General features: G+C 32.5%; 3 protein-coding genes across 3 annotated transcripts; 1 reads left to right on the top strand and 2 right to left on the bottom strand.

Moving 5' to 3' along the window:
- Window positions 1-130: 130 nt before the first annotated feature.
- Window positions 131-4,472, bottom strand: LOC108471020 (kinesin-like protein KIN-14S). The gene is made up of 12 exons (XM_017772576.2): window positions 4,185-4,472; window positions 4,048-4,098; window positions 3,510-3,640; window positions 3,309-3,393; window positions 2,954-3,214; window positions 2,569-2,848; window positions 2,153-2,314; window positions 1,783-1,998; window positions 1,636-1,673; window positions 1,381-1,544; window positions 1,173-1,286; window positions 131-1,088 (listed from the first exon to the last, which is right to left on the bottom strand). The coding sequence occupies exons 1-12, from the start codon at window positions 4,231-4,233 to the stop codon at window positions 354-356; spliced, it is 2,286 nt and encodes a 761-aa protein (XP_017628065.1). The 5' UTR covers window positions 4,234-4,472; the 3' UTR covers window positions 131-353.
- Window positions 4,473-7,404: 2,932 nt separating this feature from the next.
- Window positions 7,405-9,229, top strand: LOC108474263 (microtubule-binding protein TANGLED). Its single transcript, XM_017776213.2, has 4 exons — window positions 7,405-7,812; window positions 7,896-8,038; window positions 8,130-8,188; window positions 8,268-9,229. The coding sequence occupies exons 1-4, from the start codon at window positions 7,729-7,731 to the stop codon at window positions 9,131-9,133; spliced, it is 1,152 nt and encodes a 383-aa protein (XP_017631702.1). The 5' UTR covers window positions 7,405-7,728; the 3' UTR covers window positions 9,134-9,229.
- Window positions 9,230-9,410: 181 nt separating this feature from the next.
- On the bottom strand, window positions 9,411-14,294 carry LOC108474262 (mitogen-activated protein kinase kinase kinase ANP1). The gene is made up of 17 exons (XM_017776212.2): window positions 13,827-14,294; window positions 13,521-13,562; window positions 13,170-13,235; window positions 12,970-13,080; window positions 12,813-12,893; window positions 12,621-12,698; window positions 12,414-12,496; window positions 12,054-12,135; window positions 11,878-11,978; window positions 11,741-11,780; window positions 11,585-11,644; window positions 11,438-11,487; window positions 11,125-11,332; window positions 10,842-11,036; window positions 10,403-10,740; window positions 10,246-10,313; window positions 9,411-9,861 (listed from the first exon to the last, which is right to left on the bottom strand). Exons 1-17 carry the CDS (start codon window positions 14,109-14,111, stop codon window positions 9,758-9,760), a joined length of 1,992 nt encoding a protein of 663 aa, XP_017631701.1. The 5' UTR covers window positions 14,112-14,294; the 3' UTR covers window positions 9,411-9,757.
- Window positions 14,295-18,242: the final 3,948 nt, after the last annotated feature.

The following is an 18,242-nucleotide window of genomic DNA, read 5'->3' as shown; positions in this document are numbered from 1 at the left end:
ATAATAGTATAGATTGTCTAAAACTTTGCACTTTAGTACCGCAATAGGTGTTTGATTTAAAGTAACAAAATCCAAAACTGGCGTCTATCAGATGGAATAAAACTGTATCATATGTTACTTGAATCAAAGCTTAATAACAAAAATTAAGATTCCAAAATTCACTAAAATGATGGTTTTTACAAGAATTTTACAATTATGCATTTGTTTAGATAAAATATGAGGCACTGATTATCAGCTTCATGTAAATTCTAGACAAGGAGCCTAAAACATGGATAAATGGAACACCATAGTGGACCATATAATAGAGGAATGAAATGTTGCAGCAGAGAAGCATATTTGCTGTTATTTAGGTATCATTCCCTCTCAGCTGAAGGTCGTAATGGCAAAAACGATTGCTTCCTTTGAGTGCCCCTGAGCTTGAGTGGACTCCAAACCAACGATTTCCTTTGCAAAGCAACCACGGTCGGATGCTTCGGCTTCCACGAACCCACCTGCATTGGAGGACTTCCCATGAACTTGCTACTGCTTCTCATGGCTGCAGGTGTTGTCTCCGATGGGTTAGGTAGCTTTGGCAATGGAGAAAACAATCTTGAATACCTTGCCTTCCTTGGATCCCGCATCAACGATGGTCTATCCATTGTACTGCTATGGTTGAAACCAGAAGTAGAGCTGCGGAGCGGTGTTGTCATGTGTGAATCTGGCCGGAAGGTGGCGATTGATACTCGCCTTTTAGGTTGACGAACTGCTGTAGTGGTTGTTGGTGGTCTGACAGCAATGGAATTACGTCTTGGTGCCATCATGGTTTTGATGTTGTTTTCTTTAGCCTCTGGTACTGATGCCATGGTAATTCTAGTCGTCTTTCTGTTGGTTGGCATAGGTGATGCTGGAGGCATGAAATTGGTGATTTTTCGCAACGGTTGCCTCAGTTTTGTTGGAACCAGTGGTGGTTTTTTCTCCATTTTGGTCTTCTCTGTTTCTTGTCTAAGAAATGATCTAGTAGAAGCAGCCGCAGCAGCAGAAAAAGCTCTTGTTTCCTGCTTTAATCTGGTTTTCCGTTCCTCCGCTAATTGACTTTCAAGGTCACGAACCTGTCATCAAATAAATGAAAGTTACGCTGACAATAGTTACATCTCAGAAAGCAACTGGCTTTGGTAGTGTTTAATGATAATTACCTTTTCTTGGAGATTTCTGCAGATATGTTCTCGGGCAGCAAGTCTCAACTGCAAGGACTGTACATTATCCTGCAACTTCTTTGTTTCCTTCTCATCATGCTTTAGCTTTTCTGCCTGTTAATGAATAATTCCAAAGGTCAAATTGAGGAGTCCACTCAAAAAGTTGGAAGGGAAAGGGGATTTTTAAATTTCAATCAATTTGTCATACCATTTGCTTATACTTGTAAACCTCAGAAAGGTCCACCTGTTTGCGGGCAGGACCACTTTCAATCCCCCTAACTCGGCTAGCGAAATTCAATGAACATAGGGTCTCCCCAAGGTCTGCATTACTTGGGCTGATCTGGACGAACATCACAGTCTTGCAGTCTCCTCCTGCATTTCATGATTCAGTTAGCAACCTCTTTCTGAAGTTTGCCATTAGGCTTGGGGATCAAAGTGAAATTATGGTTGGGTAAAAACTTACCTAGAGAGCTCTGTAGCATATGCGTGAGCTTCGAGTTCCTGGTTTCATGGAAAAGTAGAAAGAGTAAAAGTGTTAATATTATACATAATTTACGTGTTGAGCTTATATATCGTGTGTGCATGAGAGTGAGATAGGGGGGAGAGAAACCTGTAAGGAACATGGCTAGTTTTGGATGCAAGGGCAGAAATCACGTCTCCAAGCGCAGAGAGAGATTTATTTATGAACTGGGATTCCTTCAACCTTTCACCTTCGACTTCAATCTTTCCCACACGCTCACTGCCAGCCAAATCTACAAGCCACAGGTGACTCCTAGTCTTTTGGCCATTTATTAAATTTGTTCCCCTTACAGTTACACGCAACAAACTGCAAGAGACAAATTTTTTGTCATTATTAGTAAAACATATATGTTTGGATGCTCCCTAGTTTCTCAGCCAATGTAGAAATTTCCGGTTATTAGATCACAAAAAGTCTAGTATCATACACATAATTCAGAAACAAAACAAACACAAGGTATTACCAGTGAGAACGGCTGCTCAATTCATTGGCGTTAGTGGCTCCAACTGATCTGGCCCGGCTCCCAGACTTCAGCAGCTCCCAGACTTCCTGTGTATTGTAAACACGAGCTTCAACAAGTCCTGGAACTTCTTGTGTCCCATCAGCTGCTTGCTTGACATCCAACCTTTATCAACATAATGGACTTCAAACTCTAAAAACTGGGGTTCTTAAACGTTTTAACAGATATATTGATCAGAAAATATGAGGTTTATTTTATTTTTCCAGTATCAACGATGTCATCATAATGGATTGCCCGTAGGAATAGTTTCTTTGTGCTAATGGATTTCTAAACGAAAAGTTACTGCTGCTCAAGATAGATACAAGTGTGTATTTTGCAACCAGCAGCCAATTACACACAAATTAACGTTAGGAACTAACCGTTTAGTAGGCTGGTTGGAGTTTTCTCCTAGAAGGTCCCTTATCTTTTCATTGTAGACCTCCATCATGCTGACAAATAGCTCATATTGCATTACACCACCTCTCTCTCCAGAAACTTGAAACAACTCCTCCAATGTCCTATAGTTAACTCCCCTATTATCTGGTGTTCCCTCCATAGTAAATGTCTTCCCCGTTCCAGTTTGCCCATAAGCAAATATGCAGACGTTATAGCCATCCAGTACAGAAGTCACAATGGGTTTAGTTAGTGCAAATACAGCCTCTGCATAAAGGAAAAAAAAAAAGCAGATAATTAAAAGTATTTATAGCAAACTTTCAAGAGATCCCGGATAATAATAGTAAACTCAGTCAAAAGGACGCAGGTTACCTTGACTTTCCTCAGGCCTAAATACATGGTCAAACTTGAATTGCTTCTTGGAATCTGAAGAAACTATCTGTAGCTCAGTGTCCTGGGACGAGTCAAATTCAACTACGGAAGAGGAACCATTGGCAATTTCAGCTTGATTTAGTGGTCTACATCTGCAAAAAACCCTGATGTTTCCTTTAAGCTCAATCACCTCATTGTATAGGCGCTTCCTCTCTGACGACTCATCTAGGTATTTCTTCTTCAGAAGTTGATATTCATCATCTATATGAAACAGGAAAGCGAAAAGCCATTCATACAAAAGAAAAAAAGAACAGAACCAATAAGTATTTTATTCAATCTATTGGGTAGTACTTACTGAGGAGCTGAAGAGTTCCTACTACGTCATGACCAGGAAAAGACTTCACTTGGTTAGACAGGATTTCGTGCTCCTTCTTCAAATGCTATGACATTATGCACCGGAAGTTATCAAATTCAAGTTCTTGAACCACTATTTAGTTCTGAACATAAACAAGAAAGTTATCAAGTTTATGAAAATCAATAGCCTTTTCTGTTTTACCTGAAGACTGTTGCTCAAATTAATAACTTTCTGTAATATGGGAAGTGTTGGCCCCTCAGCCGGAGAAATTTCTGGATTCATGTTGGATAAAGTATCTTCATCCATGGAATCGGTATTCTCTTCAAATAATTCTAAGAAACAGCCAAAAATTTACCTTAGTATTCTAATTTATACAAGTAACGAACAGAATTTTTGTCCCAAATATTAACATTTGAAGCATACAACTGCACCAATAAAATAAGACCGAAGAATCACAACACGTTTTCCAGGCCATTCGGAAGGTTTAGGAACTGTTGTCAAAAGTTTTAATTAATTGAAAAGAAAGCTTAAAATCAACTTAATATGCTAGATATTCCAAGTTTTGAACTAGACAAGCAAGTCACAATACTCATCAATCATCTTAATCCAAGTAAGCATTTTCTAGGGTTTCAAACATTTAAAGTGTCTCAAATCATTAATTTTTCTTTCCAATCCATCGAAGATTTCTTCAAATTTTTGCCTACATGCTTTCTTTAAGATCAAGAAAGAAAGAACGAACCTCTGACAGCGTTTGGAGAAGCTTTTGACTCGCAATTCTCCACTGTTTGGTCTAAAAAAACACGTAATTTTTAGACAAATCAGAAATTTCGATAAGTAAAATCGAAAGCGAAAAGCAGAGGAAAAAAAAGCGCTAACCTTTATCGATAACGATCTGGTGGCAACTCTCCAAGCACAATTCAACCATTAGAGACAAAAAAAAAAAAAAAACAAGAAGTCGATTACCAGAAAAGAAATTGAGAGACAAAAGAGATAAAGATGGGAGGAATTCTGAGAAAGGAAAGGTAGCGAGAAAGTGAAGTCGTTGGATTAGATTTTGAATTCAAAAAATGAACGAACGTGAGGCGTCGGATTGATGACATAGCTGTTTCTAACGGCTATTTCATCTTCATCTCTCTTATTAAAGTTTGGATTCGGGTAGTTTTTCGGGTTATTTTAATTTTTGACTCTAAACTTGGTCTAATTTAGTATTTGTATTTTTTTATTCATTATGATATATTTATTTGATAACTAGGTTCATTTTAGTCCATTAACATGACTATCTAAAATTGTGTCACATAATTATCTAAATTGTAAAATTATTAATTGATAATATGATACAATTTTAAAATGTCACATCATTAAATTTTTATGAAATTCAAGTTTATGGACTAAAATAGATATAATTATCAAGTTCAGTATAGTAAAGTGGATTAAAGAAAAATACATGTAACAGAATAGACCTAATTATCAAATGTAGGGGCAAAAAATATATTAATCACAAGTTTTTAACCCCAATTAATTAGTACAAAGAATTTCATCGATTCACAAGTTTAAACCCTAACTTTTGGTTTAAGGCATTAGGTGTTTAACTCAAGAAATCACGTCGTGAATTCAAATTAGAGAAAAATCATATTTATGGTGTGTGAGTTGATAACATTTTACTTTTATTATAGGTGTGTGAACCGATCGTAAATGTACCAAAAAAATTCTCAATTTTAGATTTTGAATTTTAAAATTATAGGTTCATTTTATAATTAAACTTGATTTATTCTACATTTACCCTAGTCTAAGTTTAAATATAGGTTAAATTATCCTATTAGTCCTTGTATTTAATGAAAGTTGGGGATTTAATCGTACTTTAATCTCATTTTTGTCCTTATACTTTTCAAATTTTAAATTCCAAGCCTCACCAAATGATAACTATTAAATTCATTAAGTTAAGATATGCTATTTCAAAATTTTATTTCCCAAACATATTATAATATATATAATGTCATGTCAACTTGTTATTTTCATATATTACTCACTAAAAATCCAGTTAATAGATTAACGATTGTTATTTGCGTTAAGACAAAAATTTCAAAAGTTGAAAAGTATAAGGGCTTAGAAAGAATGATTAAATTGGAGAATCTGGACTAAATCTACAAAGGTATTTTTTTAATTTAAATTTAATATTTTTATTTTAAATAAACTTAATTACCACATGGCACATTGTAGTTGGTTGGATGTGTCACGTGACACATTTTAGTTGGTGTCACGTGACAACCATTTTTTTAACGCTGTTACAAAAAAAAATGAACCGAATAACATAATAATAATTTAAGTACCAATTTAAAATTAAAAAAATTTAATTACCAAAGTAAAAAATATGCATAATTCAATAACCAAATTAAGCATTAAAATAATTGGTGACTTCTTATTGGCAATAGTTTAGGTAACATTCTCTTGTTTGTATTTTACTTTTTTTTTCTTCAAAATTATTTTATAAAATTTTGGATATTCGATAATTACATAGAGTAGTAATAAAGTTTTGTTAATAAAATCATATCAATCCTCTAAATAGAGAAAAAGCTTTGTTAATTTTACTAATTTCCAACCACAAGCCTCAAACTCAATTTTATTTAACATCGAATTTTATCACTTAATCCATCAAATAATTGTAATTTAAATTTTCCATAATCAAATATTATAGTCCACTATTTAACTACAAATTTTCTTGTTATTGAGCTTCAAAATTAAAAAGAAAAAGAAAACCAATATTAAAACTTTTAAGTATTAATTATAAGTTAGCATTATATTATATGCTTTATATTGTTTAAAGCGAGAGTTTTATTGTCACTCTTTAAAAATAGTTTATAGTGAGTTATATGAGAAATTATTTTATGAACTCTCCTCATTATATTATTTATGATCTTTTTCAATTATTTAATGACATTTTAATAATAAAAATTCATGCCATTGATACATAATTTTAGTAATTTTTTTTTACTCTTGACCTCTAGCTCAAAATCTTGAACCTTAAATATCGAACTTCAGATCCCAAACTCAACCCTCGAACCCTAAACCCATTTAGGGTTCAAGATTTGGATTTAATTTTGGGTTCGGGATTCGCTTTGAGTTTAGAGTTCAAGGTTCGAGATTCAAGGTTTAAGATTAAAAATTTTACCAAAATTATGTATAAATGACATGAAAAAATTGCTAAAACATCATTAAATAATATGGTAAAATGATCTACAAAATAAAAAAGTAGGTAATAAGTTCAATTATTGAATCTTTGTAATGTTTTCAATTAATTAAAATTACTAAAATCCTTATAACATTATAAACTTTTCAGGAAATTATTAAAATCCTCCCAATGTAAATCATTGATTTTCTTTTACAAAATTACTGAATATATTAAAATCTCCAAATTTTTATAATATTACTGAATATCTTATAAACTTACCAAATTTCTTACAAAACATTGTAATATTTTCAATAAATTACTAATTTCTTACAATGTAAATTACTAAAATTATTGTAAAATCATTGGATCTCTTGTAAAATTACTGACTGAATCTCTTGCATATTTACTAAAGCTATTACAAAATTATTAGTTTCTTATAACATTATAAAATTTTAATAAATACTAAATTCCTTATAAGTAAATTATTAAAATTATTGAATCTTTTACAAAGTCACTGAATAACATCAATTCTTTTAATCTCTTACAAATTTGCTAGAATTTTCCTCTTCAAACAAACCAAAACATATTATTTTATTTTCACTAAACAAGTCAACGTAATCTATATTTATACGATGGATTAAAGATATCTTTTATTAATGATGCAAAATCTTTAAATTTATTTTTTATTTTTAATTTTACTAAATTTAGAATATATTTTATTATTTAATTATGTGAAGTGTGAACAAACAAAATTTTAACTTAATTCAACCATGTTATTATCAATGTTATGTCTTTTGCATTCGATGATCTCGTTAAGAGATAAATACTGGCCACGAGGCTTTAAAGGAAATAAAAAAAATAGAGAAAAAAAATGGAAATACTAGTAGCCGTTAGGATATACGTTTATTATTATTATTGTTACTTGATTTAAATGGAAAGATTATTAGACCGTTGGCACAAGCAAAAAAGAGATCCGTTACCCAGCACCACTCAAATCTCCAACCCAAAAGCTTTTGACTTTTTTCACTTCTCTCATCATATCCTCTAGAACATAGCTATTTTGAAAATTCCTTCAGTTTTGAAGAGAGAACTACAGTAACTGAAACGAACCCAAAGTTTCAGGTTCACTTTCCTTGATGGGTATATAGATAGACAAAGTAAAGGAGGAGCGGAGCTGAGAAAAAGACCCACATTTATTATTATTATTAAGCTTCTTTTCTTTGGCTGCTGAAATTTCTTTTCTTCCTGGTAATAATGGTTGCAAGAACCCCACCAAAGCAAAGGAAACTTGTGGTGGCTCCTCTTGATCCTGTCCTACTCAGAGAAACTGTAAAGAAGGTAAAGTTGGTCACTTCATTTTTTTATTTTTTATTTTTTGCTTTTTTGGGGATTTTTGTTTATTGTTTGTGGGGTTTGAGAAGGTGGAAAAATGTATGGCAAGATTGCAAGAGTTGCAGTATACAGTAGCAGGAGGGACAAAGGTAATATCAGGCGTGAAACTAAGTCCTAGGAGTACTAGGGCTTACTTGAAAACTAGTCTTAGGTGCAAGCAAGAGTCTTTGAGGTAATGCTCAAATTTGGGGTTTTTTTTTTTTTTGTCTTTATTAAAACCATGGTAAAAAGATTGAGCCTTTTTTGGTTTTTTGCTTATAAAGGATGAAGAATGCTTCTCCAAGGAAATCACCAATTGGCAAGCTTCCATCCACTGCAAGAGGTATTGGAACAATGCTCCTCACTTGATAAATGTTCTTTTGAATTTGTGATTCATTGGATTGTTTCAATTTTTAATGTAGGTGAATGGAGGAGGATGTCATTGCCTGCAATGCTTGTCGGAGAAACAGTGGGAGAAATCCTACAAGCCAGTCAATTTGCAAGAGAGATATTAGCAGCTGTTGATAACAAAACTAAGAAGATAACTGTTGAGGATCCCAAGACTCCATTGACTGAACATAGAAAGCAAAAACAACAGCCTGAAAATACTGAACTCAAAGCTAGAAGAAAGAGGGAGAAACAGAACAAATTACAACTGATTCGAACCGAGTCCGACTCTCCATCTCTTCAAAGGGCTCGTTCCAGGATCAACTTCAAGGTTTCTTCTCCCAAATTCAAGGATCTTGATAAGGAAAACAATAGACTTATGGCCAATAGGGTGTCACCAAGGAATAGGCCATGGGCTAAAAAGACTGTTTTATTCCCAAATCCTTTGTTCAGTTCAACACCAGCTTCAAAGCAACAAAAGTTCTGCAAGACAAGGTCTCCAGTGATTGCAAGAAACAGACAAACTCCACATAAGTTTTTGATCAAGTCTCCTCCTTCAGCTTCAAAGTTTCAAGTCAAGATCAAGAGCCCAGCTGTGGTTTCGCTATCCCCTACGAGATCAATGAACATGAGCAAGAAATCACCAAAGATGTCGACTGCTTCGAAGCTACGGAGATCATTTTCGCCTTCCCGATTGGCTAATAGATTGGTTTCACCATTGAAGAGCAGAAAAACTTTGCAAAGAAGTGACGGTAGATCATTTTCACCTTCCCATTTGGCTAGCAGATTGGTGTCACCATTGAAGAGCAGAAAAGGTTTGCAAAAAAGTGATGGTCCAATGAGTGGTATGAAACAGCGACCAGTTTTAATGCCTAAGAGATTCTCGACGGGGAGAATATAAAGATTATGACATTTCTATTCATTTATCAGTATGTCTTTAAGTAAACTGTAAAAGATATTTAAGTATTTCACAATGTCAATAACAGACTTTTCTTGACATGGTTGTGAAATGTGTGAATTCTATCTCTCTCCATTTTATTGATTGATGTAAAAGCTTGTGTAAGATTCTATAAGTAACTCTTGTAGAGTCTGATTCTTTGGTTTAATTGGCCTGAAATGTTAATAACAACGCTTTTCAAGGCTTACACATCCATTGGCCAGAAAAAAGAGGACGAAAATTATGTAAAGTAGCACAGGCAGGTAAATTTCCATATCTCAAATCACAAAATCTTATCATTATTATTCTACATCAGTAATACAAATATATGCACCAGACAAGCTTATGGAAGCATATACCAAACCCCTCAAAAACCAGTAAAACACCCATAGGGGGGAAAGGGAAAGAAAATTATAGTATGACTATTTATATATTATGTTTGAGTAACATCAACTAGGCCTTTAAAATGGCAAATCTTCCTGGTTGAACAGTGACAAATTTGTCGCGGTCATTTTCATCATGAATGTAAAGGTATGATGAACTCTTGGTAAGAACTTCTCAGGAGGTGCTGTTTGCTCTAACATGCACTCATTTGCCTGGAGATGCAAACCTTGTCCGATCTCTTTGCCTATTTAATGCTCGATCCTTAGGCGAAGAAGTCTTCCCTCCCACACCTGCTTGGCGCAGCATCTCTGCAAACATTTATGGAGTATAGACCATGAAGATACATACTACCTCAAGGCAAACTTGCTAGCCAGCTGAGAGACATTTTCTATTTTATACTATAATATTATGGCAATACAACTGTAAAAACATGAATTAGAGACATATTCAGATAAGCTTCCATTTAAGGCAAATCTTAAGCTATGTTGTTCGAGGAATTATCAGGCATGGGCCACAGTTGCTTCAGGATTTGGTTTGAGCAAGACATTAGTGAACTGTTTGTAATATAAATGAAAAAAATAGTAAATTCGCTTGAAAAGTTACCTTAGTCAACCATTAGTGAGCAATATGTGGAAGTGGGGAAAAAAAAAAAGGTAAAAGGGAAGAGGGAGAGAGGAACCAACTATATGTACCTCGTTTTCTTTCAAGCTCCTGATCAAGCTCTTCTTTCCACTTCCTCTGTCTCTCAGAGAAGACTAAACTGCAAATAGCAAATGATTTCATTTAAGACTACTCCATAACAGAGATTCAAATAAGGGCAGGCAAAAAACCAATCAACTATGGACTAACCTTGGGCTGCTTGGTTCTGGCTGGCCATCAACTAGAAGCCCTTTCCAATCACTATGCTGAGGGGATGAATTGCCCTGTGGAGTTTGGTCACTAGCATTGCCAACATTTGACACTCGCCTGCTACTGTTACTCCCTGGACTTCCTGTACTAATAGCATCAGCTGCTGAAGAAGGGGTGCCAACTGGACCACGACTTGGGGATCTGCTTTTAGGAGGTAATTTCAAGTAATTTGGGGGTGTCTCCTCACGTTTCTCAACAAAACTTGGGGAGCCTGATAAATTCAAGCTGTTGTAGAACTCTTCATATAATGGTGTTTGTAGCTTCTTTAGTTCTAATGCCTGAGGTATTAATCAACATCCCATCATCACAACAATCTATGAGGCCAAATAATTTAAAAAAAAAAAAAAAACTGACTGCATAAGGGCTGAAAAAATAGTACCTTCTCATCTAAAAAGGCTCTAATTTTTGATTCAGTGAGTTCATCATCATCTTCGGAGAACGATGGCCCACCAGTATATGAAAAATCATTTCCCCCTTCAACACAAGTAGTAGGGAAACCAACTGCTACCATTTCAGGATCTTCATCAAATTTGCCCTTCCCATCATGAGAAGTTCCACAAGTGGGATTAGAACTCTGAGCAAAAAAATATGATTTGCAAATTAGGAGCTGTAACACTCAAATGATTAAAATATCTGATCCTTGAGAAAAGCATAGTAATTACCTCGTTAACGTTATCAATCATCGAAGCAGAACAAAGCCTCACTTTGCTTACCATAGAATCATCTTTGTCAATCTGACACATATCATCTTCATTGCAGTCCATTCTCCACAAGTTTTTGCTTTCTGAAAACTTTTCAACAAACGCGTTTGAGCAGTTCAGACTACCCAAATTACACATATCTGCTGAGTCACGACACCTTGAAACTTGACTGGAAAGAAAATTGATGCCATTGTTAAAGCCCTTGCCAACTTGATAACTGACAATGCAATTACGTAGTTTAGAGGTTCAAGCAAAATCATATTGTAATACTTACAAGCCTTCAGGGTTAGTGGCATGTAATGCTGAAGAGATTTCAGAGTTATCCTGATGAAAAAAAGAAAGAAATATCTTTTAGAAGTAGTTTAAAGTTGGGAAATGAAAAATAAACCAAATAAACATAACACAGTTCAAGTGCACTGACCATGACTGAAGCATGCAAAACAGTATTGGAGTCCTGAGATTCTCCAGTGACAAAGGGATGCTGCATGTAGTTCGCAAATGGAGAATATTAACCCCACAACAATCATGGAATATAATGAACAAATGGTAAAGGGAAATGCAGTCAAGCCAAAACTACCTTTAGCAGTACAGATGATACTGGTCTCAAATCTGGTTCCCTGAAATTACATAACATATGTCACAGATTTGATAGGGAAAAATGGCCAGAAAATATATCCTATCATATTTGCTCTCACAATCAATAAAAATATATACTTTTGCAAACATTTCAGCAGAAAATCTTTTGCCTCTGTAGAAAGATGTTCTGGAATAGGTGGATGAGACTTTGTTGTCCCGACATAGAAGAGTGCAGCAACCTGAACAAAGATATTCAGTACAATGATGAAAGAACCATCTCATAGAACAAATCTTTAAAATGTCAAGAGATCTACCTCTTGGTATTGCTGGCTCCAAGGAGGCTTTCCAGTGGCCATCTCTATTACCGTACAGCCAACACTCCATATATCAGCAGAACTAGAAATTATGTCCAGAATATAAATGAAGTATCAGTTTCAGTACATCAGTATACTAAAAATAACTATATCACGTATCAATTTTTATAATCTACAAGGAACCAGTATGCATGCAGCAAATATAGGTGATAAACAATGATCGAAATGTGAAGCATTTTTCACATACTAGCCAAATATAGCTCTAATAGCATTTAAATGCTTCAAGAAATATAGAAGATCAGGGAGAACTGACAGACAAGCATACAATTTGATTGTTACAGTGAGTCAAGTTATTCTTACAAACTATGTCCAGTCTGCAAAATGACTTCAGGAGCCATCCAATATGGAGTACCCTTCATAGACTTGGCACCAGACACAGTAGCCTATAAAAACACAGTCTCTTTTAGAATAAAGGCCATTTTATATAAGTATTGATTTAGAGAAGTACATTCTATAAATGAAGAAAATTTTAGATGTGAGGGTAAGGTTGAGCAATTGCATAATTACCAGCTCAACAACCTGTTTGGAAGCACCAAAATCTGCAAGTTTAATGTTTCCTTTATTATCTACCAGGATGTTTGCCCCCTGCCAATGGATGGAATGAACAAAATAATTATTGATCAGAAAAAAAGAGAAGATAGAAAGAAACTATGGCCCTTTTCTAACTTATAACATTAATTTCTGGAAAAGAAAAGGTACCTTAATATCCCTGTGCATAATTCCATTGTTGTGTAAATACTCAAGGCCCAATAGTAACTGTTCTGTGTATTTTCTTATAACCTGTTAAGACAAATCAGTAGACAAGCTTAGAATTAAAAACAGCTAAATTAAAAATATTCTATTATCCAAAACTTACAGCTTCAGGGAAGGGTCCAAATTTTCCCAAAAGTGATGATATTGATCCGCCAGGCACGAATTCGAGCAAAATATTTAAAGTTTCCTCCTCTCTCACTGTTCCTAAATATCTCTGAAGGAGTGGAGTAATGTCTCAATGACAAAAGGGCAATAGCTTTAGGAATTCAATCATCAATATATAAAGAAGCAGTCATCACTTACAACAATGTTGGGATGCGAAAGGTTCTTCAGAAGCTTTACTTCTTCCTCGAGCTCCCTGATATGAGCCTACTTACATTGCAATAAGCAAATCAAGGTCCGTCATGTTATGGCAATGCCTCATCAAATTAATAACTAGAAGACAAATTAATACCGATTATGGTAAGTGGAAACGTTCTATATTCTAACATCCAAAACTTCATACACCAAGATAACCATACATTTCATTGGCTGCTAACTTCACAGACCTCTTTCTGAAAAATGAAACCTTTTACATATGTAAAAGACACTATTTACTTTGATATAAGTTTTTTTTAGTTCAAAATTAAAAAGAACCTAGTTCAAAGATCAAACCTGTGTTTTTTCCTTTGAAGCACTGTTTGCTGCAATTAGCACCTAAACAACAAAAGCCAAGAAACAAATGAGATCAAATTCATTTCACTAACTTGAGATCACAATCACTTAACAAAATTAAACAAAAACCCAAAATCAAGGAATTCATTAAAAAAACAACTCAAAAGAAAGAACCCTAACTTCAAAACCATTACTAACCCATTTTAGAGTTTCAATTTTGAACCACAATTTAACTATAATCCATTAAACAAACTCCAAAAAGAATCCAAAATTCACCAAAAAAAGTACAGAAACTAAAAAAGAAACCTCTTTCACTGCAAGAAGCTCTCCGGAATCAAGATTCATGCCCATATAAACCCTGCCAAAGGCACCGGAACCAATCAACTCTCCTTTGCGCCATCGGATCAAAGGAGGAGAAGGCGACGGAGAGGAAGGCTTGGAGAAGACCCTTGATTTGCGGATGCAAGAATTTATCCTTTCAACAAAGGCATTGGCTGTAGTTGCCAATGGAGGACTATTTTCTTGGGTGTTATTGTCTGGGGTTGCACGGAACACTAGTGAACGGCGAACTGATCCGAAGAGGTCTTGCATTTTGCAAACAGTTGAGGAACCAAAAACCGACAAAGAGCGAGATTGGTGAGTGAGTTAACTCATCAAAGTTTCATTCTTTCATTTCCTTTTTCTTGCTTTTTTTTTTTTTTTGGTCGGCAAAAGAAAATTAAAAAAAAAATGGAACTTTGGAGTTGAAGAGAGAGAAACAGAGGAGGGAAAAGGTGGGGTGGGTTCCCTTTTCAAAAATACCAATATTATCATTTTTTTAGGGTAAACTACTAGTTGATCACCTAACTTTTAGGGCACTTTCATTTTGGTCATCCAAAATAAAATCCTTGCAATTTCGTCATTCAATTTTTAAGGCTTTTTCATTTAGTCACCCAATTGTTAAACATTTAACGGTAGTTAACTGTACACACCATATCTTGTTCTAGCTTTAATTTTAATCCCCCAAAATATATTTTTAAAGTATTGATTAGGTTAAAAATAAAGAATTAAAGTAAAAAAAGGTAAAAACTAAAACAATGTATTAAAATTATCAAATTGTATTTGTTTATCACATTGTCGAAATTCTATTTTTTTCAATATTGAAATTTCAAATTTGAAAACAAAAAATCAATTAAATAAATTATTGAAATTTTGTTTATCCCTTGACAAAGTTAACTATATTGTTAGTGTAATATTGAAATTAATTAAATTAATCTCCTTCTAAATTTTAAAATTTTATTTTATGTTTCCATATTATTCTTAATAAAATCAACTCGATAACTCGTATTTAATAATTGTTCTGAAATTTAAATTTCCTTTTGATTATATAATCTCGAATCTTCCATACTAAGAAAAATAAAAGCAAAGAAAAATCATTGAAATTAATTAATTTAATTGCTTGTTCTTCATTTGGGTAAAGAAGTGATAAAAAATTGGTTTTCTTTGGCATAGAATATAAAATTAATTAAATTTTTCTTTGCTTTTAGCTTAGTATGAAAGTTCGAGATCTTATAATCAAAAGAAATTGGTTTCATGTATAATTATTGAAGATGATTTATTTGAGTTGATTTTAATTTAAAACATAAAATAAAATTAAGATTTAAAAGAGACTAAATTAATTTTAATATTATAGTAACAAATTGGTTGGGATAAAAAATCAATAAATTATTTAATTGATTTTGATGTTTTGAAATTTAAATTTTCAATATTGAAAAAAGAGAACTTTCGGTAAGGGGGTAAACAAGTACAATGTGACAATTTTAAAAGCATTATTTTAGTTTCTACTATTTTTTCACTTTAATCCTTTATGTTTTTTACCCCTCTAATATTATAAAAAAAGGATATTTTTTGGGTGACTAAAATGAAAGCAATCTAGAAGTTGGGTGACCAAAATGAAAGTGTGAACGTGATGCGATGCGTACAAGTTAACTGTAATTAGAGATTTAACGGTTAGATAACTAAAATGAAAATACCCTAAAAGTTGGGTGACCAACTAGATAGTTTACCCTCTTTTTAATTTTAGAAAAAAATAACATTCAAAGAACTGTTTTTTAGGTTAAATGGTGTTATCAGTCCTTGTACTTCACAAAAGTTATGGATTTAATCCATGTAATTTAATCTGTTATTTTTAGTCCCTATACTTTTAAATTTTAAAATTTAAGTCCTCACCAAATGATAATTATAAATTCATTATGCTTTGTTATTTTAAAATTTGATGCATCAAACATATTATAATATGTGTAATATCATGTTAGTTTATTATTTACACATATTATTTACTAAAAATTCAGTTAATGGATTAATGACAGCCAATTTATATCAAGATTGAAATTTTAAAATTTGAAAAGTACATGGACTTAAAATGATCTAATTGGAGAATTTGGACCAAATCTATAATTGTACGTATAGTACATGACTAGTAATCAAATTTAACCAAATAAATTTAACTGCTACTATTTGGGTTGGAATTAAAATTTTAAATTGAAAAATACAATAATTAAAATTGATAAAATTAAAGTGTAGAACTAAATTCATAATTTTGGTAAAGTATAGGGACTAATAACAGGATGTAACCTTTATTTTATTTAAAAATAGAATGGAAGAAGGAATATTAGTAGTGTAAGGAGAAAAGTACAACTTTTGAAATATATTATTTGGAAAATGCTTCTATTAAGTTAGGTAGCAATGACTAATTAGGTTTCATTTTCTTAGTAGTAACAAATTTAAAACTTTAATAAAAATAATTTATTAAATATAAAAATTCAAATAAGAATTAAATAATTATTAATTGAAAAACTAATGATACCAATTAAGTTATCATATTTTTAATTCTACATTAATTATTAAAGTTAACAAAAGCATATCTTACTTTTAGTACCATTTAGGTTAAAATACTAAAAAGAAAATGTTAATTATTAGTAAACTATAATGAATTTTAGTAAGTTTACGTTTTAGCTATTTAATTTTAAAAATTCGAAGTGGTTATTAAATTATTTAAAATTTTCATTTAAATAATTAAGTTATTATATTTATTGTTGTATGACCTTCTCCACTTACATTGCTTAAACCAAATAAACCTCTTCTTCTCATTCTTTTTTATAGTTTTTTTTTCACAAAGCAACTTTGAATATTACAAACTTATGAACCAAAATCTAAATAGTTTTTTTTCTTTGATCTTCCATACTGATTGTCAAATTATTTGGATCTAAGGTGTGTTTTTTACTTGTCATCTACTGCACCAATTATCGAATTGTTGCTTGAAGCTCACTAACCCAATTAAGGGTGAATAAAATTCAATTCGACTCGAAAAATTTAAAAAAAATTAAAAATTAAATTATTTGAATCAAGTTATTCGAGTTAATCAAATCAACTCGAATTTTTTTTTAATTTCAAGTTCGAGTCGAATTAAATTTTTAAATTCGAATAACTCAAATAATTCAAATAAACTAAATACAAACTATACAATTTTAAATTTTAAATTTAGATTCTCCACTCCTCAAGCCCAAATCCCCCCCCCCAACCAAAAGCCCATCTACAATTTTCCCAATTTACAAAAGCCTGGCCAGTCCCACCATCCCAATTTTCCCAAAAGTCAAGATTTCATCGTACATTTTCTTTTTCAATTTAACCTAAACTCATAATTCCCAAATACCAAATTTTTTCTATTTAAAAAAAATCTCTAAATTAAACCTCAAATCAATTCTTCTCTTCTTCTTCTTCAAAAAAACCCCTAACTTAAACCTTTCATTCTTCTTCATCATCATCAAATTATTCAAACCCCTTAAATCAAAATCCCTATAATGACGAATCTAAGAAGAAAATTTTAAAGAAAAATATTTTTTTTAAAAATTACATAAAATAAATAACATCAAAATCATTTTTAAATTTAACTCGAACAAATATATTCAATTCGATTTTAATTCTATTTCATTCTACTTGATTCGTAAAAATTTCAAATCGAATTAAGATGGTGAAATAGGATTCAAAAACTCGATTAACTTGAAATTTTTCCATTCGATTTGATTGAATACTCACCCTTAAACCGAACTATTTTTAAAAAACAAAAAGCTTAATAGTTTAGGGCTTATTTGGTTTAGCTTTTAATGCCAATGAGGTGCAATTGGGGTAGATAATTGCTACCAATCTCACTGATATGTTGTTTGGTTCAGCATTACAGTTCAGTCAAAATTGATTTCAACCACACTGCTAAGCTGAAAACTGGCTGGAGATTTCAGCAGCAATTAAAGGCATTGAGGCAGTAGGTATTTTTAACAGACAAAAATACCCATACTTTTATTTATTATTTTACCATTTTATCCTTGAAAGTTAAACTAATTTCTTTCTCAACCTTATTTTTTTCAAATTTGGGAAGAAAATAGCCATTTTGTTTTTCATATTTGAGAACTAAAACAGTGATTATTTGTAACGTCCCCCTACCTGAGACCGTCGCCGGAGTCGAGCAGGAGACATTACAAAACTTATCTTAGCACTTAAATAGTTTTCGTAGTAAACTATCCATCTGTGTCACGGTCGCTAAAAAAATCATATCTTGAGTTACGAAACTCGAAATCTAATTCCGTAATTTTTCCTAAAACTAGACTCATATATCTACTCACTAATTTTTTTTTAGAATTTTTGGTCAGGCCAATTAGTACAGTTTATTAGAAAAAGTCTCCCTGTTTG

This window comes from Gossypium arboreum, chromosome 11, assembly GCF_025698485.1.
Source record: "Gossypium arboreum isolate Shixiya-1 chromosome 11, ASM2569848v2, whole genome shotgun sequence".
NCBI classification, from domain to species: Eukaryota; Viridiplantae; Streptophyta; class Magnoliopsida; order Malvales; family Malvaceae; genus Gossypium; species Gossypium arboreum.
Note: the sequence above shows the minus strand (reverse complement) of the source record. Positions and strands in the feature narration are given on the sequence as shown.

Bases quoted from the DNA above. Each gene is read 5' to 3' on its own strand.
- LOC108474262 (XM_017776212.2), bottom strand. From the start codon at position 14,111: ATGCAAGACCTCTTCGGATCAGTTCGCCGTTCACTAGTGTTCCGTGCA. The intron at 11,645-11,740 runs GTAGTTTTGGCT...AACTACATGCAG, and splicing joins TATCATCTGTACTGCTAAAG to CATCCCTTTGTCACTGGAGA. The intron at 11,333-11,437 runs GTAAGTATTACA...TTTTCTTTCCAG, and splicing joins GCCACTAACCCTGAAGGCTT to TCAAGTTTCAAGGTGTCGTG.
- LOC108471020 (XM_017772576.2), bottom strand. From the start codon at position 4,233: ATGGTTGAATTGTGCTTGGAGAGTTGCCACCAGATCGTTATCGATAAA. The intron at 2,315-2,568 runs GTTAGTTCCTAA...ATGTTGATAAAG, and splicing joins TCCAACCAGCCTACTAAACG to GTTGGATGTCAAGCAAGCAG. The intron at 1,287-1,380 runs GTATGACAAATT...ATTCATTAACAG, and splicing joins TTTACAAGTATAAGCAAATG to GCAGAAAAGCTAAAGCATGA.
- LOC108474263 (XM_017776213.2), top strand. From the start codon at position 7,729: ATGGTTGCAAGAACCCCACCAAAGCAAAGGAAACTTGTGGTGGCTCCT. The intron at 7,813-7,895 runs GTAAAGTTGGTC...GGGTTTGAGAAG, and splicing joins TCAGAGAAACTGTAAAGAAG to GTGGAAAAATGTATGGCAAG. The intron at 8,189-8,267 runs GTATTGGAACAA...TTTTTAATGTAG, and splicing joins GCTTCCATCCACTGCAAGAG to GTGAATGGAGGAGGATGTCA.